This window comes from Carettochelys insculpta, chromosome 12, assembly GCF_033958435.1.
Source record: "Carettochelys insculpta isolate YL-2023 chromosome 12, ASM3395843v1, whole genome shotgun sequence".
NCBI lineage: Eukaryota > Metazoa > Chordata > Testudines > Carettochelyidae > Carettochelys > Carettochelys insculpta.
The window spans coordinates 30715702-30743603 of record NC_134148.1 but is presented as its reverse complement, the minus strand read 5'-3'; the positions used below and the strand labels follow the sequence as shown (position 1 = coordinate 30743603).

Here is a 27902-nt window from a genome sequence, read left to right as displayed (position 1 = left end):
AGACAGAATTGAATCATTTTCCTATTTAATTTACAGCTGAGAAAACACAAAAAGTCACAGAAGCATATTCGTTCCTATATTTCTCTTCCAAAACTTGCCTTATTTAAAAGAAATAAAATTGTTTCTCCCTTTCCTCCTTTTTTTTTTTTCCTTCCACCCCTCCCATTTCCTGGAGCAGGATGGAATTAGAACAGACAAGCTCAGTCCTGGAAAAGAGCTTGTAGCATGTGGAGACAATGGGGGATTTGTTCATGGAGATGATGGGGGATCATTCCTTATTCTCACTGAAACAAAAAGCCACTGCAGGCTAGAGGGCTGAAGGAATCCGGGACATCTCATAGATATGTACATCAGAAATCAAAGACCTAGCATCTTCCTCTGTCAAGAGGAAATGAATTTTCTTAATTCTCCTTTAGCCTTCGTTCAAAGTTTTGATGTCATCAGGTCTTGAAAACAGCTGATCAGTTGAAATAAGATTGGATGGAGATGATTGATATTCCCCAGAGAAACTGAAGTGCATTCACGGCAGCTGCGATGGGCAAACTTTTAATGTCAGGCCCCACTTTTTGTCCCCGCAAATAGCAGCACCCCCCACAACCTGTCTAATGTCATCCATAACAATAGACATTTCAGTGATGAGCGTATGAAAAACCAAAAAGCTTCTGGCATGTGTAAAAAGATAAGCAGGTAGAATTGTAAAACTTTATTAATTGGTATAGAAATGTAAATACACGTATGTTAAACACAGTAACATCTGTCAACATTTTTAATGAGCTGGATGAGCCTGAGACCCGGCAGCCAATTGTGCTGCACCCCTCCACATCTGAAATTTCACATCCATTCCATCCTTAGGCACACAAGCACATGCAGCTACATCAAGGCACCCAAAATTCTGGGGCACCAAATTTTCAAGTGCCTTAAGCACACGTGTATTTCACGTATGCCTAGAAATGGCCTTTAAATCAAGTACATAAATAAATGCAATCCAAAATGCTAACCCAGCCTACTTCCAATCTCTGTTAATGCTTGGAGGAGAGAGACTATGGCTGGAATTTTGGGTGACTGTTAAGTCTGAATGTTGTTTATCCAGACTGGTGGGCCAGCACTTGCTCTGAGTCTCCAGGTGTGTAGCAGTGACCCTGTATAACATCTCCTACTGCCTCCCCAAAAGCCTGAAGAAATTGTCCTGCACACACCATCTCACCAGTTTCAATAGATCTGCAATCTCGTTAAGGTCAAATCCTCTCAAGGAAGTCACCTCGGGGACTGGGAACGGTTATGTTCCTATAACACAAACGCATCTGAGATTCTTGATGCAATCATGACTCTCCATTTGTGGTACTGGTTGCTATCAGAAACAATTTCTCACCCTGCACTGGAGCTTGGCTGATCCTATTGTCTCAGAATAACCTGTTCAGACACTCTCTCTCCTGCCAAAAAGTACCCATGCTCAGAATCGCTCTGCGTAAGGAGGGAGGTTTTCTAAGGGAGGATAATGACAGCAACGGGTAATTTGCGTTTTTGAAAAGGGACATCTAGTGGCTCATGTGAGTTAGTGGACTCAGTTTCTAGCAGTACAGATACTTGGGAGCATGCAAATTCAGGTGTTTCATCTGTACCTTTATAGAATTTCCGTGTCACTTATTAAGCATTTTATGGTAGGCAGCTTAATTACATCCCTAAAATTCTTCTTTGTAACACTAACCTCAACAATAATCCTAACTACCAAACTAATCCTGTCTATGTCTGTAAGAGTAACTGACCCTAATCATAACCTTAATTGTAACCCCAGGTTAGCCTTAATTCTCAAATATCTTTTACCTATGCAGAGGTTCAGACCCCTGACAGACTGGGCCTGGAGGCATGAGTGGGGAGGGAGCTTGTAACAGTCTTTGGGCCCTGCAAAGGGATTTCCAGTTTTCATTTATAGCTCTCAATCTTTAGGTCTTTTCCTTGTGGAAAGCCTTGATAATACAACTGATGCCTGGGAGAACTGCACCCCTGTATCCCAGTTCAAGAGCCCATGGTAATCCATTTCCTAACCCTCCACCTAACTCATCTCTGGACTCACTCCCCAACCAACCAATCAATCACCACTGGGCCAGAGATCACAGCAGCTCTTTCTGCTACCACTGAACTGTTGTTGGGGGCCACCTCGTGGAACCTTATCATGGTTCGGGTGTGCTGCTCTTCCCTTGTTTCCTTACCCCCTCCAGACTCCATGCTTTGAACAGTCACACAATTAATGGCCACCAAGTTCCTTCTTTTCCTGGAAAGCCTGTGACATATCCCAGCCAGAGCAACTGCACACCACTCCTGAGCCGTGTCTACACGTGCACGCTACTTCGAAGTAGCGGCACTAACTTCGAAATAGCGCCCGTCACGGCTACACGCGTCGGGCGCTATTTCGAAGTTAACTTCGATGTTAGGCAGCGAGACGTCGAAGCCGCTAACCCCGTGAGGGGATGGGAATAGCGCCCTACTTCGACGTTCAACATCGAAGTAGGGACCGTGTAGTCGTTGCGCGTCCCGCAACTTCAAAATAGCGGGGTCCGCCATGGCGACCATCAGCTGAGGGGTTGAGAGACGCTCTCTCTCCAGCCCCTGCGGGGCTCTATGGTCACCGTGGGCAGCAGCCCTTAGCCCAGGGCTTCTGGCTGCTGCTGCGGCAGCTGGGGATCCATGCTGCAGGCACAGGGTCTGCAACCAGTTGTCGGCTCTGTGGATCTTGTGTTGTTTAGTGCAACTGTGTCTGGGAGGGGCCCTTTAAGGGAGCGGCTTGCTGTTGAGTCCGCCCTGTGACCCTGTCTGCAGCTGTGCCTGGCACCCTTATTTCGATGTGTGCTACTTTGGCGTGTAGACGTTCCCTCACAGCGCCTATTTCGATGTGGTGCCGCGCAACGTCAAAGTTGAACATCGACGTTGCCAGCCCTGGAGGACGTGTAGACGTTATTTATCGAAATAGCCTATTTCGATGTTGCTACATCGAAATAAGCTATTTCGATGTTGGCTTCACGTGTAGACGTAGCCCTGGTTTGCTCAGCAGTGGATGGCCTGTAGCTTCACGCACTGAGATTTTTAGGCAAGGGCCAATAGTTTATTTGGTTACAGGAGCACCCTTTAAAGCAAAGATGTTCACCTAGTGATGAGTAGCAGGTGCTCAGTCCTCCTGGCCGCAATAAAACAGAACCAGAAAATAGTAGAATATAAAGTCAGTGCTCTTAATGATAGTAAATTATCCAGTACCTTCTAAACAGCACAAAGCAGGACTTTGTATGAGCTGCAGGATAAGGTTTCCCTCTGGTAGTTAAAATAGTGAGAAATGGAGAACATGTTGCAAATATGACCAGGAGGAATAGGCACCTGATTGAATTTCTCACTGGCAGGGAGTCAGGTCTATGAGGATGGCAGAATGCACTGAATTTGTTTAAACTGTCATTGAGAGAAAGGATTCACTGTCTGTGGGACATGGCAGGGGAAAGAGGATGGAGTCAGGACGTTTCTTTTTCACAAATAGACCAAACTTTAGTTGGAAATGTTCCTGCTCTTCTGTATAATGAAATAGTCCCCTGGGTAAAAGACCAGAACAAAGCCACGTGGGACTCCAGGGCTACATGTACACTGCAGCAAAAGAAAAAGTGCCTCTGGAAGCCCTCTTCCAAAAACCTTTTTCCAGAGAGCACATTCACGCACCAAAAAGCAGATGGAAAGATCGAGCTGCTATTTCAACAGAGAGCAGCCACACAGCCCCTGCTCTGTTATAAGAATGGGCCAGGGACCGAAAAATCTGGCGCCATGCGGACTCTTCTTTCCAAAAAAGGCCCACAGAGCATCTATACGTGCCTTTTTTTTTTTTTTTAAAGAATCTTTGGGTAAAAGGTGCCCTTCGTCGCCTGGGGGAGGAAGAGGGCCACCAGAAAAAGTGATGCATCCTTCCAGTTTCGGACTGAAAGAGCTCACTTTGTACGTAGACGCTCCGCAGGCTCTTTTTGGAAAAGGCCTGTTTTTCTTGAAAGAACTCGCTAGTCTAAACGCAGCCCAGGAGTGAATTTCACCCATTCTAATCAGTGCTTGCAGGGATCTGCTCTCTGGCTCCATTTGCCTCAATGGCAATGAATATTGACACAGAAACAACTTTTGTGCTACTGCTACAACTTTTTAGTGCTCAGTGATAATGCCAGTCCATAACAGGTAAAAGCCCTGGAGGTGTTCGCAGACAGCCAGGACCCATTATATTTAATGTCTCTGTTTCGGTGCTCTAAGATGTTTCAGTTCCAGGCTTTCTCTACAGACAAATCAGACGAAAGGATGCCTGTCTCTTTGCTTAATGGCATGTGATGCACTAAGCCACGGCTATTTATTTTAAATTGTTTTTAGCATAATGCTGGCACTGCTGAAAAGCACCAGATTTCCTGTCTCTGGAAAAGTGGCTTCTTTTGTTTAAAGCTACAACAGGTAGAATGAAAGCTATGACAGGACAAGTTTCTCACAGGCTGCTCCTTCTGCCTTGGAGGCCTCCCTGATCACAGAACCTAAGGATGATAGGGGGATTCCATCTTCATGGGCCATTCAATCCCTGGCCTCTCTGTTGAGTCTGTCATCAGGAGAGCCAATTAATCCTTAAGGCTGCTTATTATAATTGCATGATGCCCACACATTAGACACTGGACTGAGCCCCCAACTCCCCGCTCCCAATTCATTTAACACACAGTAGATCATCAGAGGTTAACTTGGGGCTTGTGCTGCCTTTCAATAGGTGTGAATTTCACCCATTCAAAATAGCCATACTCTGCAAATTCTAATCAGCACTAACATGGACCTGCTCGCCTGCTCCATTTGCCTAATTGGCAATGAACATTGAAACAGAAACAGCTTTTTTGCTGTGACATTTTAGTGCTCAGTGACATTACCGGCTTAGAATAGGTAAAAGCCCTGGAGGTGTTTTCAGACAACCAGGGCCCATTATATTTGATTTCTCTGTTTCAGTGCTCTAAAATGTTTCAATTCCAGGCTTCTTCTGCAGAAACAACTTTGAGTGGGAAGGTGTAATTTCCAGCCTGAGGCTACGTAATCCACAGTAGCTCTGATCAAGATAACACGCTAGAAATAGAAGCACAGCTGTGCCACCACATCTGGCAGGAGGGGCTAGGCTCCTGCGTATAGTCAGGTGGCTCTTCCTATCTACCACCCCCTTCACACTGCCACAGCTACTCTCTGTATCAAGTGCATTAACTCAGTCTGAGCTAGTGAACGTACGTCTCCTGGAGCTACAATATGTACTTCCAGCTCTCGGCGTAGACCAGTGGTTTTCAGCCCGGGTGCTGTGTCACACTGGTGTGCCAAGACAATTCTAAAAGTGTGCAGTGAAATTTTGTCAGTTTCCCCTTGTTGCAGCTCTTTGCAGAATCACTGGTCCAGGCGGGAGGGAGAATAGATGATCTCATGCCAGCTGGGGCTCAAGCAGTAAGGCTGCCTGAGTCCCAGCTGGTGTGGGGTTGGTCAATTTCCCCCCCTCGGTGGCTCTTTGCAGAGCTGCTAAGAGGGGAATTGCTGATCCTGCAGGAGCCCAGTCACACCAGGAGACAGCTGAAATGCTGCTTCCTGGCCCAAATGGGCTGGCAGAGAACTTGCCCTTCCTCCCTGCTGTGGGAAGGAGGGAGGGAGGGTAGGAGCCTTTTGGAGCTGGGACACAGTTTAAATATTGCATCCCAGCTCCGATGGGCTAGTGGGGAAGGGCAACATTCATGAGCAATCAATTCACCTGAAAAAAGCAGGTGTGCCGTGGAACTGTTCGTCTCATTGAAGTGTGCTGGGTTACTGGTAAGTTTAGGAACCAGTGGTGTGGATATATCCTATGTCACCAATGATCTGGACCTTTTTAAAACTAGAGATTTATTGATGAAAGACCCCCTAAAAAATAAACTATCTCCTGAGTCATGCTCTCTCCTGGGATTTGTTCTTTCTAATAAATATGGAATACATTTCTGACATTCATCTTGAATTTTTTCCCAGGGCTGAGGTCCTTACCTAGAGACTAGGACTACAATCACTCTGTCTGCTTTCACGGCTTTGTGTCTAATGGGGAACATCTCGGTGTAAAAACAAACAAATAATAGCCAGCACTGAGCTTAAAATTTAACAGGGACGTGTGTGTGTACCTTTAGCAGCCAGAGAGAAACTGTAGTGTTCTCCCATGTTACAAATTGAAATATTACCCCTTGTCACTCGCTGCTGAATTTTCTACGCTGGATAGTTGCTTGGCAAAGTGCCCTGGGGTACTGTGCACACAGAGCATTGGCAGTCTTGTTCTGGTTTTAGTTGTTTATTTGACAGAGTACTTTTGGTCATGGATGCTACAAAGGAAGCTTAAAAATATGCATTAATTATTTGTAACGATGACTTTTCGTATTGCCCAGAGCCCAACATAATAAACAATACAAGAGGAAAGACTGAGATGTCGAATACATAGTTCAGTACAACCCTGCAGCAGGCACAGTTGTTCCAATTCTAGACACCCATCCGGCGCTACTGATTGTCTTCAGTGTTGTCCAGCAACCCTTCCTCTCCAGCCCACATCAGTCCAGACATGCAGCCACCCAAGTATTCCAGATCTGGGCCCACACACATCTCTGCGAATGCACCTTGGCTGCAACTCCTGCTTGGTCAACGTTCAGCTTCTCTTGAGTAGAGCTTTCCAAAGGGTGTAACATGTTTTTCATATTGATAACAGTTCACTAAGTACTAGGCTGAGACTTAAAAACAGAGGTCTGCAAATCCACAGATAGCTGCTTTATGTCCAGGGGGATATACTGGCAGATGTCAGTGCAGGTATCTGTGGCTCCTCTTTTGTGGATACAGATTTTGTATTCCTGCAGGACACTACTTACAAACATGTTTTCTCTTTTGGATTCAGTAAGATTTGAACCCAATTCTTGAGCAGTGAAAGCCTAATGGTCCAACTTCATACCATGTAAACTTGGAGTATGCTAGTTAATGAACTTGACTACAAAGCCAATAGAAAGACATGGCGTCCCTTATAATGTTTTGTGACTGCCGCCACACCAGCGCCGGCTGGGTTCTGTCTAGCTCTCAGAAGACAAACAGCCAGTATTTGGATAGGTGACTGCCAAGGAAAACCCAACTGATTCAGTAGGTAGGATTCTTCCTTCTGACTCAGTGTGGAATGAGTCCTGCAATGCAGAGTGGCTGCTGTACCCTCCTTTGAATGAAACACAAAACTGAGTTCCAGCCCACTTGTGGTTATTTAAAATCCCATGGCATTATATACAAGACATGGGGCATTACCCTTGCTGTCCTGGCCGAACTCCCATTTGGGTGAGTCCATTCTTCCCCGCTTCATTCCTGCTGCTGTTCCACCCGGAGGCAGGATAGCCCTCCAGTTCCTATCTGGAACCCTTGTGCACTGGTGAGTTCCCCGGATGAAAGGGATCCCTCCAGGAAGTAGGTGCCATGTAGTCCCTATACTCAGTGTAGGTGCTAAAGAACTGTGGGATCATTTGCATTTGAACCCCTTTCGAATAAAAAGCAGGCTAATCAGCTATGTGGTGACCTTTGTTCTTTTCACCTGGAAGAGACTAGGCGTCTGCTAGAAGAGCCTGGGCTTGCTTACACTACCTCCCTGCTTCAAAGGGAGGATGGTAAGTAGAGTGTTGGGAGTTTATTAATGAAGTGCTGTGCTGCATATGCAGCACTTCGTTAAGCAAATTCCCCACCCCCACCCCATGGCAACTCCAAAGTGTTAAACTTTGAAGTGCTGACTCGCGTGTAGCTGGAGCTAACCTGCCAATGCTTCGAAGTGCCTGGGCAACTTCAAAGTCCCTTTACTCCTCAAAATTTTGTAAGCAGAGTCCTGCAGGAATATAAAATTTGTATCCACAAAACAGAGCCACAGATACCTGCATTGACATCTGCTAATACATCCCCCTGGACATAAAGCAACTATCTGTGGATGTGCAGACCTCTATTTTGCAGTCTCAACCTAGTACTTAGTGAACAGTTATCACCATGAAAAACATGTTACACCCTTTGGAAAGCTCTGCTCAAGAGAAGCTGAACGTTGACCAAGCAGGGGTTGCAGCCAAGGTACATTCGCAGAGATGTGTGTGGGCCCAGATCTGGAATACTTGGGTGGCTGCATGTCTGGACTGATGTGGGCTGGAGAGGAAGGGTTGCCGGACAACACTGAAGACAATCAGTAGCGCCGGATGGGTGTCTAGAATTGGAACAACTGTGCCTGCTGCAGGGTTGTACTGAACTATGTATTCGACATCTCAGTCTTTCCTCTTGTATTGTTTATTACGTTGGGCTGTAGGCATACAAAAATTGTGAGGAGTAATGGGACTTGGAAGTACCCCGGCCACTTCGAAGTACCAGCAGGTTAGCCACAGCTACAAGCAAGCCGGCACTTCAAAGTTTAACACTTCGGAGTTGCCACGGCGTGGGGGGGAATTCGCTTAATGAAGTGCTGCATATGCAGTGCAGCACTTCATTAATAAACTCCCAACACCCTACTTACCATCCTCCCTTCGAACTCGGGAGGCAGTGTAGACAAGGCCCCTGAGTAGTAAAAAGTAAATCTGAGCAGCTGACCCAGGAATCCATGTTGGCTTGGTGCAGAGAGAACATTGTTAATGTGCAGAAGCTTTTATTCTGGGTGTTCCAGGCAGCAGCCAAAGTGTGGGGTTCAATAGGGAGAGCTCCTGACCCAGCAGTCATTGCTGGAATAGATGTAACCCAAAGGAGAAGCTCTGTGACAAAACAGTCTTTGTGACCAGATGGGAAGATCACAAGAGAAAGTGTGAGACTCGAGTAGCAATGCTACTGCACATAATGAATGCAGTTTTGGCCCTTCCTGTTTTAGACACAGCGTTGCCCTGAAAACACTCTCTTGCTGTTGGCTGTATGTAAAAACACCCTGTGGGATATGTTTAGTTACAGTAGGTTAATGGGCTTGTTTGTTCTTAAGAGGCCCATAAAGATCTCATTCTCCTATGATCATCCTGCAGTAATTAACCTCTGCCTCCAACTCTTGTTTCTTGCAGGTAAACTATGACCACTTTACTATTAGTGTTTGTGTGTTTGCGAGTCATCACTGCAGCCATCTCTGTGGAAGTCTCAGGTAGGTATGGCCGGCAGGATCACTCTTCAGTGCAGAAGATCATGCATGTTACAGGTGAACAAACCCCTCACTGGTGCCTTGTATGTAAAACAAAAAAAGGGGAGCCAATACTCAGCCAGCTCCCTGCTCCACCTCCCAACCAACCCCATGGCTGATGCTCCTGACGTGTCGGTACTCATTACCAGCAAGCACCGGCACCAAAAAAGCACTGCCCCTCACACAGCAGACACCAGATCTACCTATGAGCTCACTGATTCCTCCCACTGTTGCCCGGACCACTGCAACATCTCCTTCGTTGCTGTGCTTGGTAGGGTGGAGGATAGTCCCACCTTGTAACCTAGCGCCGAGTCCTAAACTACCTTCAGTATAATAGTGTGATATTCCACAAGGGCTCTTACTAGGGCTCAGGGGCTCCTTGAGGAATTTCAATTAATTCAGATTATATCGACTAGAATATACAAAAATTGTGCTAATATTGTGGGGTGGGGGTCGATTGGCAGGCTAGATACAGTCTACTGTGAAAATGTTGGGAGTTATGACTGATGAGTGTTCTTGATTAACCTTCCCTTTGTCTCACTCCATACTGGGACTGGCAGATCATGGTAACACACTGAGCGTGAGCATACCTGAACAGTCTCCCCTGCGTGTTGTTCTGGGAAGCTCTCTGACCATCCCCTGCTACTTCATTGACTCATTGGATCACGTCACCACAGCCCCCTATACTCCTCCCCTGACCCCAAGAATCAAATGGAGCAGACTCTCCAATGGGAAGGAAGTCGTCTTACTAGTGGCCACAGAGGGGCACGTTCGAATCAACACTGAGTACAAGGAGGTGATCTCTCTGCCCAACTATCCTGCCATCCCCACCGATGCCACCTTGGAAATCAAAGCGCTGAGGTCCAATGACACTGGGATCTATCGCTGTGAGGTGATGCATGGGATTGAAGACAGCCAGGATACAATAGACGTTGTAGTGAAAGGTGAGGCCATGACTTCAATGCTACCTCTTGAGAATAAGGTTGACTTGATTGGATGTGGGGGTGGGGAGAGAGAAATCTGATCAGCTGCATTATGAATAGGGATTCCACAAGCATCTGTCATCACTCACTGTCATAGATGGATCATTGGGCTGAGCTTATATGCAAGCAGGAGCCAAACAAGAGGAACCACTGATTTATTCTAATGCATTCAGGCTCAGAATGCCACATTCAACAGATCAACCCTGTCAGCCTGTGTGGTTGAAGGTGGCCCCAGGCTGTTCTGACACAGGCAAGAGATGGAACACTGGCTGAGAGGGACTGGTAATCTGACATAGTGGCACAGGAAACAGGGGATTGGGCCCATAAGGGTATTTGGTGGTCTCACGTAGTATGTTAGGAGGTAGGCTATTATATGGATGGTCCCATTCATCTGTTTCAGTAAAGCCATTCTTATGTTCTTCCAAGAAAAATGGAAGTGGTTTAGTTAGCTAATATGTAGTCAATATAACCTACATTTAACTTTCTCCCGGTTAACTTTGTTAGTCTCATGAATGAAATTGTAAGTGAGAAGAGGGGCCAAGAAAGAAAGGGTGCCAGAGGTTTAACCCTTGTGTGAGTTTGTGCATACAGACACCGACTCCTTTTATTGGTCATTCTATGGAATGATGTGGCTTAATGTTTGCAGTGCATGTAGTTCCTCTAAGCACATTTGCTATAGTATATGTCTGTATCCTTAAGAGCGTGTCTACACTTGCATTCCTCTTTCAAACGAGGTATGCAAATTAGCCAAATCGAAAATGCAAATGTTATATAAATTTGCATATTCAACACCTCATTTGCATATTCTAATTTCAAAAGCGCTTCTTTCGAAAGAAGAAAGCCAGTGTAGATGCTGCTCTTTTGAAATTTAAACCCATCTTCGAAAGAATCCTTTGGGAAAAAGGAAGAAGGATTCTTTCCAAGATGGGGTTTAATTTCAAAAGAGCAGCGTCTACACTGGCTTTCTTCTTTCGACAGAAGCGCTTTTGAAATTAGAATATGCAAATGGAGTGTTGAATATGCAAATTTACACCTCATTTGCATTTTCGATTTGCCTAATTGCATGCCTCTTTTGAAAGAGGAATGCAAGTGTAGACACATGTTAAGGGAATGACCATGTCTTTCTGTGTGTTTGGACAGTGCCCCATGCACTGAAGCCTCTGTCCTGGTTGGGGTCTTCGAGTATACACAATCAAGTCTATAATAAAATAGTAGAACATTGTACTGATAACACGTAATTAGCCAATTTCCATAAAGGGTTTTTACAATACTGTGTTGTACCATGCCAGACATTTTAAATGTCTTGAAAGTGTTGGAGCCTTCTGACAGTGATGTATTTGTTGTATTCTCGGGGGTTGGTTTACACTGAAGCAATCATCTTTAAAACATTGGAGTCAGCGGTACCATTAGTATGCACCAGCATCACAGGAAAAAGATCCTGACAGACGCAGGTCTGTTCCAGTAGCTTTTTCTGTTCACCAAAGGGAGACCATCTAATTCCCCTTAGATTACAACCAGGTGGCCTTGGGATGATGGAATATAGCCTGGGGAAAACCTTGTCCCTTCAGGGCACAGTGGACTACCCACGCAGTATGAATGACCTGTGGCAAAAGCAAGATTTCCCACCTGAGATAGAATGCCTCTTCTCTGACTTGCTGACCCCTTCGAAGGGGAAACCAGTGAGGGGCTGGTTCTTCACTGACTGATGCATGTGTGTGTGTGTGTGTGTGTGTGCGCACGTGTGCTGGTGAATGTGTTTTCCAGGCGTCGTGTTCCATTACAGAGCCATCTCCAGCAGGTACACTTTGGACTTTGAGAAGGCAAAGCAGGCATGTATCCAGAACAATGCTGTCATCGCTACCCCTGAACAGCTGCAGGCTGCCTTTGATGATGGGTTTGATCAGTGTGATGCCGGCTGGCTGGCTGATCAGACTGTCAGGTAATCAGCTGGAAGAAGGGATCCTAGGTGGCCTGGAGAGAAGAAGAGAGGTTCATACAGGCGGGAAGGGGCTGGAAATGGGATACAGAGTCCTTCCCATCTAAGTAGTTGGTTTAACTCCCGTTCCAGGTAAATAGTGGCTTGCCGTTACCATCTGAGACGCATATGGTGTGGAATGAGATGGTGAATCTCAGTCCATTTCCCAATAGATAGGTTTCCACATCACAAAACCCCTCTCACAATCACCTGCCCTTGTTTGGCAGTTGCAGCGGAGAAGCTAAGAGAGAATGGCCCCAAGATTTGAGAGAGGTGGTTTAATCCCGGTACCCACGCCCTCTGCTTTTCCCATGCAAACTGCACAGATTCTACACCAAGGAACGCCTATGAAAACAGAAGTATTTTCTCTCACTTCTGGCTTTCTTAAAAAGAAATGCAACTTCCTCTGTTTATTCCCATCAGTGGAAATAATAAATTCAATAAATCATCACACACCACACACACATTGGCTGACATCAAGCAGGCGACTGACAGCGTAACTGCCACGCCGGCACTGCACAGGTACCGCGCATGGTTGCTGGTTGCTATGCCGCTTTATAGATAGAAGATTAGAGGAGAGGGGAGGCTAACACAATGTCAGCCAACCTTGCTGTGCTGCTGGACTACTATTGCTCTCACAAGATGTAGAAATAAAATGATGGTTCGGTATTTTCCATTATTGTTATCATTGTAAAATGGTTATTTACTGTAAAGCTTTGCATTATTTTTCGAGACGTTCAGGGCACGCCCTTGAGTTGTTTCGGGAACCTCACTGTTCCGCAGAACATAATTTAAGAACCGCTGCTCTAGAGGGGTTTAGAGGAAACTAAAAACCAGCAACACCCCACGTGAGTGACACCTGAATATCTTCTCCCCTCACCTGCAGTGTCAGGAATGGGAGGGAATAAGTCCATTTTTCCCACTTCTCCTGTCCAGGCAAAGTTCTGGGGTTTTGACCTGCCTCCAATTCCACCCTCCTCCCAGAAAGTCAGACCCCAGTTCTGATTTGCCTCCATCTGTTCATCCTCATACTTCCTGCACCACAGAACCATGGGGCAGTCTGCTTTACAATTGAAGCTCCTGTCTGCTCACTAGACATCTCCTGTGCATGCTCTCGCTCTCAGGTACCCAATGCACCATCCCCGAGAGGGTTGCTATGGTGACAAGGACATATTTCCTGGCGTGAGGACCTATGGTATTCGGGAGACAAATGAAACCTACGATGTTTATTGTTATGCAGAGGAGATGCAAGGTAAGCTTGGGTTTCTCCAAGGTAATTCTCAAGAGACTGAGTGGGCAGTATCAAAAGTATTCTTGCTGCAGATCAGGATAAAACAAGAGACAAAGGAACTAGAAGTCAGAGACATTAGAGATGCAAAACTCATGTGAGAGCCCATCTTGTGAGTCCCATTGCTGCCAAGGCTGGATTATCTCCTACAGCCTATTTTTCTGGGCTTTGTGCACTCTGGTTTTAATTGATTAAAGCAGTGGAGCTCCCATTTCATAAGGAGACAAATCCATATTCTGGTATCTCTCATTAGGAAATGATTTGCACAGTTGCTGACCAACTGATGTCAATGGATGTCGTGAGGGCCGAGTACCACTGAAAATCAGAGTCAAAAATATCTCTCCTCTCAACGTCATGGCATGACTCCAAGTAGAACATACAACCCTTTGTTCCACCCTACAGAATTCCACTCCCTCCTTGAGGTTTGCACGTTCCTAATATCTGTAGACAGTGATTATGTGTGTATTTCTGCCCTGAGTTATCAGTCATCCAGGCCGTACACCTCCAGTGTTTTTTAACCTTTCCTTCATCCCTCGAGCTCCTAAGAAAAGAAAGCAGAAGGACAGGTAAGGTAGATGGAAGAGGAATTAAACACCACAATCAGTCCTTGAGTGAATGGTTGTGTGATTGCAGGTGAAGTCTTCTATGCCACCTCCCCGGAGAAATTCACCTTCCAGGAAGCTGCAGTGATGTGCCTGAATCTTGGAGCCCGTTTGGCCACCACAGGAGAGCTGTACCTGGCGTGGAAGGGTGGAATGGATGTGTGCAGTGCAGGTTGGCTGGCAGACCGCAGCGTTAGGTATCCCATATCCAAGGCACGTCCCAACTGTGGCGGGAATTTGGTAGGGGTACGGACGGTGTACCTCCATGACAATCAGACGGGGTACCCTGACCCCCATTCACGCTATGGTGCAATCTGCTATACAGGTGAGTTGCAATGCTTTTGTTGAATTCAGTATAATGCCTCCATCATTACTTGTAAGCAACAAATTTTAGGAGCTGTGTGTGGTGCTTCCTAGTCACTGCATACTGATCTCACAACCATGGAAATTAGTGATTAAAAACTCCTGTTGTTCTTGTCCATTGCTTGATTATTTCTCATGGTCTGGTCCATAGTGTTGTGTCTACTCCTATTTTTAGTAAGTCAAGTGACAGAGCTTCCATAATGTCCCTTGGGAGACCGTTCCACAGTCTATTCTATTACAAAATTAATTCAATGAATAATAATAAATACAGTAATAAATAATAAACAATAGTTATAATCACCAAGCTCATGCTAAATTCCCCTCCGCTTTTGGTATTTCTTTCAAATGCTTGCAGATGGCTGTGAGATCCCCTCTTAGGCTAGGTCTATGCTAGGGAAATGAGTCGATTTCAGATATGCAATTCTAGCTATGGCATTTGCGTAGCTAGAATTGACATATCGGAATCGACTTATTTCCCTAGTGAAGACCTAGCCTCCATACTCTCGCATCAGCCACCCTTACTCTACACGACAGCATGGAGTATGGAGGTCAACTACCGACCCCACAGAGATCGATTTTTCTGCATCTTCACCAGAAGCACAAAATCAAACTCCGGAAGATAAACCCTGACCGGGTCAATCTTCCGCTTCGTATAGACAAACCCTTAGCCATGGCAGTGCACAATTAACTCAGATATTATGGCCACAGTCACCAATATAATAATGAGATACATCACTTGTAATCATGTTGTCAGTCTCTGCATGCCTTTGACTCTGTTGGAATCAACGCAAAAAAGCTTCTTACTGTTCCTCTTCAACAAAAAAAGCAAGTCTCAGTTTACAAGGACTCTCCTAATTCCTCTCCATTCTTCTCTGTGCAGAGCAAGAGAATAATTCCAAGTGTATATTAGCATTGCAGTGTAACTGGGTGGTGTCAATGGGAGGTTTACCCACTTCAGATTGTCAAACACCCTCCAAGTCGGAGGGCTCTCCAGGAACCAGACAGCAGAGATCAAGTGCTTACATATCAACTAAGTTAATATTATAGATGAGACAATAGGTCAGACCCAGAGCAGCAGTGCTTTGCTAAGTGCTTATAGTAGAGGTACAGGTGCAAAGGCTCCATAAAGTTCACTTTTGCATTTCCTTGATCATAGTTTAGCTGCTGGGCAAGGCTGGCCACCCTGTGCTAAATTTGAGGGCTGCCCAAGCTGCAATCACCCATAAAATTGCTAGATGACAGCTGAAGTTGGCAGGGCTCAGGTGCATTTCAGATACACCTTCTAGCTGCTAGATACGCCCCTTTCCTGCTATGCCAATTGCCAGCGGCTGTGCATGTCTTCACCAGGTGTATGCTAGTGGAGGTTCAGCTTCAAAAAGAGTGGGGTTATCTTCCCAGGGCCAGTGAAGCGTGCCCTTTGATCAGGTTATGCCAGCCACATGGCACACAGTGGCATCCCCATACCAGCCAATCAGGCCTGACACGTCAGCGCCCTGCAAGCTTTCTTAGGCGCTACTCATTAAACCATTTCATATGACAGGTAAGTTCTTGACTCTGTGAGGAGTTGACATCTGTGCACTAGCAGGGTAAAGAAATGGACTCTGAAGCAAATCAGCAGAGAAAGCAGCATTACCACAGTGGTGTGACTGTATCTGTTCTGCAGTGTTCACTCCTGTTTTCCCAGCTCCCCCTATGCGCTGCTTCCCAGCTCAGCCCTGCCTTGAAACACAACAGGCTTCCTTGTGCCCACGCATCTTTCTGGGCTGTACTCCCAGGCTGGGCCTACAGTGCAACATTATGGGAGCGCTCCCTTTCCTCTCTCCATTTGGACCTTTGTAGTTTAAATTCCCTGCTGCTGGCACTAGAGCTCACACAAGACTAAATGGGGAGGTGCGGTGCAGTTGAGGATTACAGTCAGGCATATGATGGGGTGGGAGTGGGCTATGAGGGGAGCTCTGACTCCTGCACTCGTATGACCATATGGGAAATAAAACAAGAGATTCACAGTTTAATTCAATTGACACCCACTGGAGATTGTTTTAGATGGGTAGAGAACAGGAGGAGGGGAAAGAATCAATATTTTACTTTTTAAAAGGTCAAGATTGTCCCTCCGAAGGGCACCCAGTACCCAGCAGACCATGGCCCCACAGACTCAATGAGTCCATCTGCAAGATGGAATAGCTCCCAGGGCATCCACATGTTCCCAGCCATCGTGGCACCTGCTCACATGGTCTGTATCTCCGACCACACACGTGCTTTGTGCAATAGCAGCTCCCCTCATAACCCCTCTACAGCCATCCCATCATCTGCCCTGGTTCTAATCACATCCCCTCACCCCATCTCCCACCAGACCCACCCTGTCCCCTAGCCAGGGTCACATCACAGCCTGATCACCCTCCCCATCTCTCATCAGAGCATCCATACACCCAGTCCATTTCCTGAGTGTCCGTACATAGCTTTGTTTGCAAAGCCTGGGCCTGTGTCCCTTGGAGATCCCAGTAAAGGAATGTGTCTCTTGCTGTAGATGAGGACTTTTTAGTCTCCGAGAACTTCACCGTCCAGACTGTCACTGAGTCCGAAGTTGAGATAACTTTCCCATATAACGTCACGGAGGAGGAAGCCCGAGGCAGCATTGCAACGCTAGAGCCAATGAACATCACGTCCACCGGGTCAGAGCTATATGAAGGCTTCACGGTGACTCCAGATCTCTTTGCCACTGGTGTCACTGCCGAGACAGCTTTCACTGACGCAGACAACGTGACTGAAGAGGCAGTCACAGCTGTAGGGGTGACTCCAGAAGAGGTCACCACGTTGGCCCTGGAGACTCTTTTCACCAGTGAGCCACCGGAGGTGAGCTCAGCAACAGAGGACTTGGGGGTGACTGCCATGCCAGAGCTAGAATCTGCCTCCATTGAAGAGATAATTGTGCAGGTGACAGCTGCTCCTGACAGCGGTCTTGTTCCGGAGAAACCCATTTCTCCCACTGGTAAGTCTCAGGGATTTTAAAAAAAAAACTCACAATCCATTTCTTCCAGGGCCAACCGTACCACTGCTTCAGCTGACAAAATCTGACCTCTCTCCATCTAACAGTGGATCTGGTTCTACTGGAGAAAGGGTGTCTGGTTTGGACGCTCCCAGCCTCCCAGCAGAACTGGCTATCTGCCCACTACCAGCAGCTCTCCTCTGCATGGAACAGAAATGATCAGGGGAGCCTTGAGTGCACCTCCTCTTGATGTAGAATGACCCCCTCTGTCAGACACCAGACTCCAAAGTTCTGTGTTTCCCTCTGCAGCTGATGGGGAAGTCACTGCAGTGCAGTCATTGGGGGAAGGAATGGGAGACCCCCAAGATAACTCTTCCTTTTATAGCCTCTTTATTAACAGCAGGGATCAGTTAACATGGGACTTCAATAAACATGGCTCCAGAAGATACTACTCCTACCAGGCTGGTTTTGAAAGCCCTTCCTGACTATCCATCTAGGATGCATGGGGGTGTCCACGTCCATCTGTCACAGCTCTCTCCTTTTTCCCAATAGGTGTCGTATTTCATTACCGACCAGCCACCAACAGGTATTCCCTCACCTTCAGCAAAGCCCAGCAGGCTTGCCTGGACAACAACGCTGTCATTGCCACACCTGAACAGCTGCAGGCTGCCTATGAGACTGGCTTTGATCAGTGTGACGCTGGCTGGCTGAGGGACCAGACTGTCAGGTAAGGGAGGTCAGGTCAGGTCAGGTCAGGATTCTCACAAAAGAGGCATTCAGCCATGAAACTGATTCACTGGAGTTACAAAAAAAGGTGTTGCGTGGTCCCCACCTGGATGCAGGACCCAATGACAACACAGCTGCAATAGCACCTGACATGGATAAAACATGTATCAGTCTGCAGCGTAATGTGCTCCTGAACTGTGAACGTGCTCCCCACGTTTTCCCATGCTCTGGGCCCATGACCATGTTTCCAAATCATACCGATGAAAAGCCCAATATAAGAGCCAGGTATTGTCACCAGAGCACCTTTAGATGCTAAGTATGATCATCATTCAGCAGATACCTCACCTCCCTTCCACAAGAACCCCCAGCGAGATGCTTCGCTCACAGCAGAGGCAGGACCCTCACCGGGCAGGCCTCTTTCTTTCTCTTTTGGCAGATACCCCATTGTGACCCCACGAAATAAATGTGTAGGAGACAAGGACAGCTCCCCAGGCGTGCGGACGTATGGCATGCGCCCGGCTTCTGAGATGTACGACGTGTACTGCTACATAGATAGACTAAAGGGTATGTTCTCCACCTGCCTGGGAAGAGCACTGGTGTTGTGAGGGTGGGATATTCAATATACAGAAGAGGGGTAGAAATGTCCAGAGTAGGTACCGCTCAGTGGCTCATGCTTGATTTTTTCCCTCCAGGCGAGGTGTTCTTTGCGACCCAGCCAGACGAATTCACCTTCCCAGAAGCCCAGGCATACTGTGAGAGCCAAAATGCTACCCTGGCCTCTGTTGGGCAACTTCACGCCGCCTGGAAGCTGGGCCTGGATAGATGCCGTGCTGGCTGGCTTGCGGATGGCAGCATCCGGTATCCCATTGTGACCCCACGTCCTGCTTGCGGGGGAGACAAACCTGGCGTGAGAACCATCTACTTGTACCCCAACCAGACAGGATTCCCTGACCCACTGTCAAGGCACCATGCATTCTGTTTCCGAGGTACTGACCCCCTCCTCAGAGACACCTGACATAGCATACAATGCCGACAGCACAGGGAAATCTCTACATTCTGGAGGGGAAGGATTTCATAGGACAGATGATTACATAGGGGTTCCACTCTATGGTGTGCAGCAGAAGGAGCTGTTCCTCCCAAGAACACTCGGAGACACTATATCGCTCATGCTTTTGCATTCATTTTGCTCTCACGGAATCATAAAATTTGAGATGGAAATGAGCTATGAAGTCTCCTCTGCTCCTACTGTCTCCAGTCTAATTTAGTCTATTTATCTCCCTCAAAGAGAAATGCTACGTATTTAATTATAGAAAGTTCTATGTTGCTCATCACCATGGTATCGGGCTTGTATATGGAGCAGCAGCTGGTTTCTGAGAGAGCTAATGCATTCTTAGAAATTATCTTTGATATCTTTCTGTTCCAGCCCTGCCAGCTCTGGAAGATCTTGAAGAGGTCACCTTGTTCTTTGTTGAGGAGCAAATTGTAACCCAGGTGATCCCTGGAGTGGAAGAAGTACCTTCTGGGGAGGAGACAACTGTGGAAACAGAATTTGCCACTGAACCTGAAAATCGGACAGAGTGGGGAACACAGGTCTTTCCAACTGACATTTCCTTGCTATCAGGTGGGTCTAGGCACAGTAGGCAGGTGGAGGAAACATTTAGAGCCAGGCCAATCCAGAAACAAAAACACTGTGTCCTCACTGAGGAGAATCCCTGGAAAAGAATCCAGCTAGGAAGTAGCTGAGGAGGGAGGAAATTTTGAACTTCAGGTCTCTCTTCGGGAGGAGTTGGTTCTCTGGCTTCAGATTCACTCCTGTGCATCTTTTAGCCAATCTGAATTCTGAAGCCGGGAGCTCAAGGCATCTCTACCCAAAATCACACTGAGTGAAATATGTTATTGTCATGGACACTACATTATCCACAGACAATCAAGGGCAAACAGGCTTCATGTGACAGTAAAAAGGGAATTCTGAGAAAAGGAAGTGTGGATGAGCTCTTACAGGTTGATCCTCTCTAATCTGGCATCCCCTGGACCTGACCAGTGCCAAATGAGAGAATTTGCCAGACTATGGGAAGTAAATACTGTCTGACAGCATTACATACACTTCCACTGCTTACTGCGCTCTTAGAAGACATTTAGGGGTAAATTACAGCTAAATAACATCACAGAACACTGAGAGCCAGGACTGGCAGCTGTACACAAACTTTACGGGACCACAGAAAACTTGGCCACACCCAAGGTAAGGGGTCATCCGGCTTATTAAATTGATCCCAGATTACCCATGTTGCTGGATGAGAAAGTTCCAGATTAGACAGGTTCAACCTGTAGTTACAGCAAATAAAGCCAGGAACTCACGACTGTTCCAGGTCTGCCTGTGACAACCTTTCTGTTAATGGGGCCGGAGGGGTCAGCTGACCCAAAGTTAGAGTCATCTTTGAGGTTTTTTTTAAACCTGTTAGCAAAATCCAGGAAGTTCATGATGGCCCAGATTCTCAAAAGCGCATGTACAGAAGATGTGCATACAGTTGCCACAAATCCAGGTGTCAGTTTTGTACATGCTTTTTACAGATGCAGTTCTGGAAAAGTGAGCTCAGACTGGTTTTTGATTTTTAAAATAATGATTTACTCCACTTCTTTTTAAAATAAAAGTAGTCAAAACCAGCATATCATCAGATAACCCAACACTAATAAACCAGGGCTGGCAGCAGAGCATTCACGATGCATGCACTGAAGTGCATGTAAAGAGAGAAAATCAATCAAGAAATAGATTTCGGTTTCTGGCTTTCAAGGTGCGTGGGGGGGTACAGCTTTACTGGAAGCAAAGCTGAGACAAAAACAGCAGGATAGCTTTAAATTTTTTTCTTTCTATGTGTTATCTACAGAAACAGCAGCAGTTTCTATCCACTAATGGTAGCTGATCGTGCTGGCTTTGTTCTGATGATTATCTTTTGGGAATTTGTGTTGCAATTGTACTGCCACAGGAGGTGATAAATTGAACCACTTTTCCAAAATTATTGGAGATAATCCTCATTAACAGAGCTTAGGGGAGGGAGGACAATCTGGAAAGTGTATCGGCTTTTCTGCCCGCTTCCTCAGACTCTGTCAGTGTTTTATTATATGTCAATTTTTTGTGCACAGTCAAATAGGAAATTTTCAATAGCTCTTTGAAACTGATTTGTTAAATCCTTCTGCCCCGCTCTCTTGCATCCTCCCTCCCTCCCTCCCTCCCCACCCATCCACCCACCCACCTTGCCCCACTCCACTTCTCCTGCTTCTTTTCCAGTGAGTCCATCAGCTTTCCCTCCACTTAGAGCAATAACAGATGAACCAAGTGCAGAGACTTCTGTCAGTGGAGAGCCTTCAGGGGAGATATCTGTGTCTGGAGTACCTGAAACCAGCGGTGAACCATCAGCTTCTGGGTGGATAACTGGAGAATCAGCTTCTGGAACATTTGAACCTAGCGGAGAGCCCTCGGGGATAAGCGGAATGCCATCTGTAGACCTGGATTTCAGTGGACTTCCATCTGGATTGCCATCAGGGGATGAGAGTGGGCTACCCTCAGATATTATCAGTGGGTTATCCTCTGGCGAGGAAGACCTATCTGCTTCCGGAATCCCAGACCTTAGTGGAATAACATCTGGACTGCAAGAATTCAGTGGAATTCCAGAAATCAGTGGGCTGCCTTCTGGAGAAGTCTCTGGGGGTGAGCCTGTAAGTGGCCTGCCATCTGGAGAGTATGATGAAAGTGGACTCCCATCTGGGTTTCCAAATGTGTCTCTTGTGGATACCTCTTTGGTGGAAGTTGTAACAACAGTAGCAGAAAGGCAAATGGAAGGGAAAGGAACAATTGGGGTCAGTGGAGAAGGAGACCTATCAGGGTTACCCTCCACTGAATGGGACATTAGTGGAAAAATCAGTGGGGTGCCCTCAGGAGTTGATTTCAGTGGAGCACCATCTGGGATACCTGATATCAGTGGAGCACCATCTGGTGTACCTGATATCAGCGGGTTACCCTCTGGAATCGATCTCATTGGAGCCCCATCTGGGGTACCTGACATAAGTGGCCTTGTAGACTTAAGTGGCCTAGTTTCTGGTGTTGATATTAGTGGTGAGGCCTCGGGCATAACTTTTTTCAATGCCAGTTTGGTTGAAGTGACAATCCCGTCTGTTACAGAAGCAGAAGCAAAAAAGTTTCTGGAAATCAGTGGATTGCCGTCTGGAGATGAAGATGTATCAGGCACAGCATCTGGCATTTTAGATGTTAGTGGTCAGCCTTCTGGGCATATAGACTTCAGTGGAGGGGTTTCTGGGGCTCCTGACATGAGTGGACTTCCAAGTGGAGTAATTGAAATGAGCAGAGAAATTTCCAGTGTTGAGGTTGGTAGTGGCCTGCCATCTGGAGTTTATGATTATAGTGGACTCCCCTCTGGTTTTCCCACTGTATCTCTTGTGGATACAACTTTAATGGAAGTTGTAACACTGACCTCAGTTGCACAAGAGCTAGGTGAAGGGCCATCTGCAATGTTAGAAATCAGTGGTCTTCCTTCAGGGGAAAGAGAAACTTCTGGAAAAGTATCTGGAGTTACAGATGTTGGTGGGTTACCATCAGCAACAGTAGACATCAGTGGACAGCCATCAGGCATCCCATATTTCAGTGGAGAGATTTCTGGAGTCACTGACTTAAGTGGGGAATCTTCAGCAGTGACTGGAACCAGTGAGGAGGCCTCAGGACTTCCAGAAGTCACCTTGGTCACTTCTGATTTGGTGGAAGTTGTGACAAAACCAACAATTTCACAGGAGCTAGGTGGAGAAACAGCTGTGACACTGCCCCATACTTTTGAGTCAAGTGTGGATGACTCTGCATCTGGGGAAATAGGTAGAGAGACTTCTGCATTTCCTGAAATTACTGTAGAAATATCTGGATTTCATGAAACTAGCCTAGAAGAATCTACAGCTCCTGACAGTAATGGTGACACATCTATATTGCCTATAATTAGCATAGAAATTTCTACGGTTCAAGAAACCAGTGGCGAAATATCTGCAATACCTGAAATTAGCATAGAGACTTCTACAGCACATGAAACTAGTGACAAAATATCTGCATTGCCTGAAATTAGCATAGAAACTTCTACCGTTTACAAAACCAGAAGGGAAACATCTGTAATGCCCGAAGTTCACATAGAAACATCTGGCACAGCTGTGGTCAGTGGTGAGTCTTCTGGGGCACCAGAAGAAAGGAGGGGAGATTCTTCAGGATCACCCACATACCCACCTCCAGATGTTTCAGGGGAAACCTCTGCACCAGGTGTTGTAATTAGTACCAGTATGCCAGACGCTGAATTAACACGAGAATCCCTGGGTCCTGAAGAGGCCCGGCTTGAAACACAGTCCTCTACTCCCATGGTATCAGAACAAGAAACCAAAGTATCTGTTGTTCTAGAAACTGTACAGATATCACCCACTGCCACTGCTATCTTGCCTCAAGTTTCACCAGAAGCCACCAATGTGCCAAAACCCACTGCAGAAGGTATTCTTAAAAATATTTCTTGCTTTTCCAGTGCACTTTCTTTTATAGAATAGGGGTGGAGAGTTCCCTTCTGTATCCAATAAAGGGAAGATAATGAAAGGGGTATTTAAGCAATATTTTATCGTAATGAAAAGTTATAGGGATGGAGGATTTGCCACACCAGGTCAGACAATTAAGCCCTTAAGCCTAGTAGCCTGCCTTTCACAGTGGCTGACAAATGATGGAACAGTGATAATGCACCTGGCCAATTGCACAGTTCTGCACATGGCGGGAATGTGTGGATTGCTCCTTTCCCACACCTGCAGCAATTGGGCTGAGCCCTGAACTGCAAAATACCCAACTTCATTTAGCTTCACAGTCACAACTAGCATGGCTATTATTGGCCATACATTTCTCCAGCCCTCATTCATCCCTCATTCATTGACTCTGACCTTATGTAGCAGTGTAGCCAAAGTTAAGCAGGCTTGAACCAAAGATAACTGCAGAGTAGGGAGTGAAGTAGCATGGAGATGTGGATGGCAGGCATCTTCCCCCTTGTGCAGCAGCGGTAGTCACACTGCATGACCACAAAAGGCATCAGTATAAATTTGGCTGATATCCCTCTCTCCTGGGAGTTACAGCTATACCCAAGACATGTGATGACAAGCCCTGTGGAGCTGGAACCTGCCATGAAAGAGATGGAAATATCACCTGTTTGTGCCCACCTGGGTACATGGGTGACCACTGTGCTATAGGTAAGTTCTGTGGTCAACTTTGCTTGGGGGTGTGCAGTGGGAAGGCGGTGAGATATATATAAGTATATATAAATATTTTTAACTTAAAGTGAGTGCTGTTGTGTAGATGACCAGGACCACAGCAGATCTGGGGGAAAACATGAGAGGTTCATTGTTCTTTGTCTATCATTATTAAACAGGGAAGCTCTCTTCTCTTGAAGCCCCAGAGAAGGCAGCTGCTCTCAATAGTTCTTGATCAACAGGAGAAATTCATCCTGACAATTGAGGTTGTGAAAGGAAGAGGCAGAGGTACACTGTAGCATGGGACAGTCAACATTCTTGCTCCTATTTCTTTACCCTCCACTCTGAGCTACATAGCCTGTATCCCGAGCATTTGAATCTATAAGTGCTTATGGATGGAGACCTTGTGTTTCATTAAGTTGCTAAGGTACAGCAGACTGTCAGTCAGTCTGCTGTTGTGAACATCCTGACTTCTTCTGTGGCGCTCAAGGTCAAAAACAAGCCACCAAGAAAATTGGAACTTTCTGCTCCCTGGGCTGCCCCTGCTGGATGCAGAATGTGCGCATGCTAAAGTCCTAGCCCTTTGCATTGTCCACTGACAACTGTGAGCAGATAACACCTGACCACCATAACTGAGCCTGGGTGCCCTTCTGCCACCAGAGTCTGTCACTTCATTATCTATGACAGGTAGGAGTTGCCACATCCCAAAAGGGCCTGTTGGTGGACCTTCATTCCCATCCAAGCTGCAAGTACCACTGCATCACAGTTTGTCAGGTCCAGTGACGCAGAGGGGAGGAGAGGAAATACACTTCTTCAAAGCTTTATAGGAAGGGAAGTGAACTGAGGTTCTGCTTAATGTCCTGTGTCTTGTTCCTCTGTTTGTTGGAAGTGGCTACAAAGGAGGATGTGCATGAGATGGGGGTCTAAATCAAATTAGCTCTTATTTTTATTGGCTTTTTGGGAATATTCTGTCTGACTACACTCTTCAGTCTGTGGATTGGTGGGTTCATTCACTGCTGTGGAACTTCAAGGTTGTGAAAACATCTTGTGTCTTTCAAGGCAGACAAACAGCTTGACACTATTCATACAATGAGTGTGTCAGTTGCTTAACCTGATGTATCGAAAAAAAGTCATCCGTTAGCAGTTATCCAGGAATCCTCTTCCACAGCAATCACTTACCTGATTTTTACTGCCTGCCAGGGTGAGGGGAACTAAGTCAAGGATTACATGGAATTCCTTAGCACTTCCCATTCCTGTCTCAATTACACTTTGATACCTATTCTGTTCCCCAGGCTGGATGATGCAATCCTGATGGCATGCACTTTTCTACACAGGTATAAACAAGTTACATACACATTACATATCCCAGGTATAATCCCTTCATTGTAATACATTGACGCCCCCCAGTGTTACTAGCTCTCCCCATTAACTTGCAGATAGTGGTGGTACCATCAAAACAACACTATACATCATGCTTGTCATAACGACCTGTTCCTGAACTTGGGTTGGAATGTACCTGATACTAAACTGTTATCTGTGGGGAGGGTCCTGGTACCATACAATGTCCTACCTTACGAGAATGTTTTTATGTATCTCTGAGTGCCTGGCACTGGGTGCTTATAGGTGTTTGTAGGCCCTGTTACTTATCAGCCCTGTCTCTTGTTGCATTCTCATAAGCAGAATATACCTAGCTCACAGTTTTTGCTTTACCCCTATGTCGTTCAGGCTTGAGATGCTTTAGCTGGGCTTTGACCATTGTTCTAGGCATTCAGCTCTACACCAAGCCTGATTGTCAGGCCCTCTCGTTACTACACCTATGTGAAAACAGTAACATATTTCAACATTTTTAATTAGATGGATGAGCCTGACACCCAGCAGCCAATCATGCTGCACCCCCCCCCTTTATGAAATGTTATGCTCTGACCCTCATTTTGCTCATCCCTGGCCTAGGCGAGCCCAATGCAAGGTTGCAATATGCCAGGATGCACATGCCCTTTGCATAAAATATGGGTCTCTTTTAAAGAAACTTTCTTTTGCATTTGTGTGTATATTTTATGTGCCGCTGAAGTTTTGCTTTCATATATATTAACTTACACATGGTACAACCCCTGAATGCAACCAGACTTGTTCAGTCATTTCTGGTTTGAAAAAAAAAAACAGTATAATCACAACCCCAGAACTATTTTCTCACTTTAACCCAAATACACCTCTAGCGTAAACTGCTTTGGGGCTTGGCAGGGGCTTTTTGAAAGCAGCGCTTCTACTGGTTGGAGCTGGGAGCTGGGTTCTAATTCTGTATCTATCACTGAATCACAGCTCTGTTTTGGGCCAATCACTTTACATGTCTGTGCTTCACTTTTCTCATCTATAAAATAGAGAGATTACCTGCCTCTGAGATAGGTTGTGAGGCTTAATTTCTTTCTGTTCATAATCTGCAGGGGGATGATCCTATAGTAACACAAAGTATTATTTTTTCTATGAGACCTGAACTAGCCACGAAACTTGATTTATTTCTTGCAGGTCAGTGCACTCTTGCTCTCGCCCCACCTTCTTCTCTTCTGTCTTACTTATAAAATGTTTACCTTGCCTGGTGCTTTCTTTGCTGGTGCATCTCTTGCATGTGACCATTATTTCAAACCCACCCTATGCCTTTGGCTGCCAATCAAACTGCAGTCTTTCCTTGTTTACAAGTTTAACAACTGAACTCCAGATACAGTTCACCTGTGAAGAGGCAAACCCTGAAATCACAGCCTTGTCTGGTCTTAACACACAAATAATGGAAAAGAGGTGGCAGGAGCCAGCCGCCAGCTTCATTAGACTTCAGTATTAAGGAGTTTATGTGGCTTACTGGAATCTCCTTCTCATGTGAGCTGTATCCTCTTCCATTTGCTCCAGAAACAGTGAAATCTAATGATTCCAATATCCCATGTGCACTTGATCCCTACAATGTCACTTAAGGGACTATTCCAACTGACCTGAATTCCCCAGCATGGTAGTAAGGGGCCCATACTCCAGGGAACAGTGTGGGTGACCGTATAGGGACACTCTTCCTTTCAGCAGGTATTAAACTTGATACCCCTAGCATGATTGTAGGTGTGCTGTGCTGCAGGGAATGGCACTGATAACTCAGCAGAAGGCACTTTCCTTTCTGAGTCAGTACTACCCTGTGTGTCCCACACAGTGGCCGTATCTACACGAGCCCCAAACTTCGAAATGGCCACGCAAATGGCCATTTTGAAGTTTACTAATGAAGCGCTGAAATGCATATTCAGCGCTTCATTAGCATGCGGGCGGTCGTGGCACTTCGAAATTGACGCGGCTTGCCGCCGCGCGTCTCGTTCAGACAGGGCTCCTTTTCGAAAGGACCCAGCCTACTTCGAAGTCCCCTTATTCCAATGAGCAGATGGGAATAAGGGGACTTCGAAGTAGGCGGGGTACTTTCGAAAAGGAGCCCCGTCTGGACGAGACGCGTGGCGGCAGGCTGCGTCAATTTCGAAGTGCTGCAGCCGCCCGCATGCTAATGAAGCGCTGAATATGCATTTCAGC

At 46.3% G+C, this 27902-nt stretch overlaps 1 protein-coding gene across 1 annotated transcript in view; it reads left to right on the top strand.

Moving 5' to 3' along the window:
* The window catches only part of ACAN (aggrecan), an 83917-nt gene that overhangs the window by 35251 nt on the left and 20764 nt on the right, over positions 1–27902 (top strand). The window contains exons 2-13 of the mRNA XM_075006585.1: positions 9063–9139; positions 9736–10119; positions 11923–12097; positions 13258–13385; positions 14055–14348; positions 16911–17372; positions 17922–18096; positions 18532–18659; positions 18788–19081; positions 19519–19716; positions 21379–23622; positions 24243–24356. Of these exons, the coding sequence (XP_074862686.1) occupies positions 9070–9139; positions 9736–10119; positions 11923–12097; positions 13258–13385; positions 14055–14348; positions 16911–17372; positions 17922–18096; positions 18532–18659; positions 18788–19081; positions 19519–19716; positions 21379–23622; positions 24243–24356 (4666 nt within the window). The 5' untranslated portion in view covers positions 9063–9069. The remainder of the gene's footprint in view (positions 1–9062; positions 9140–9735; positions 10120–11922; positions 12098–13257; positions 13386–14054; positions 14349–16910; positions 17373–17921; positions 18097–18531; positions 18660–18787; positions 19082–19518; positions 19717–21378; positions 23623–24242; positions 24357–27902) is intronic.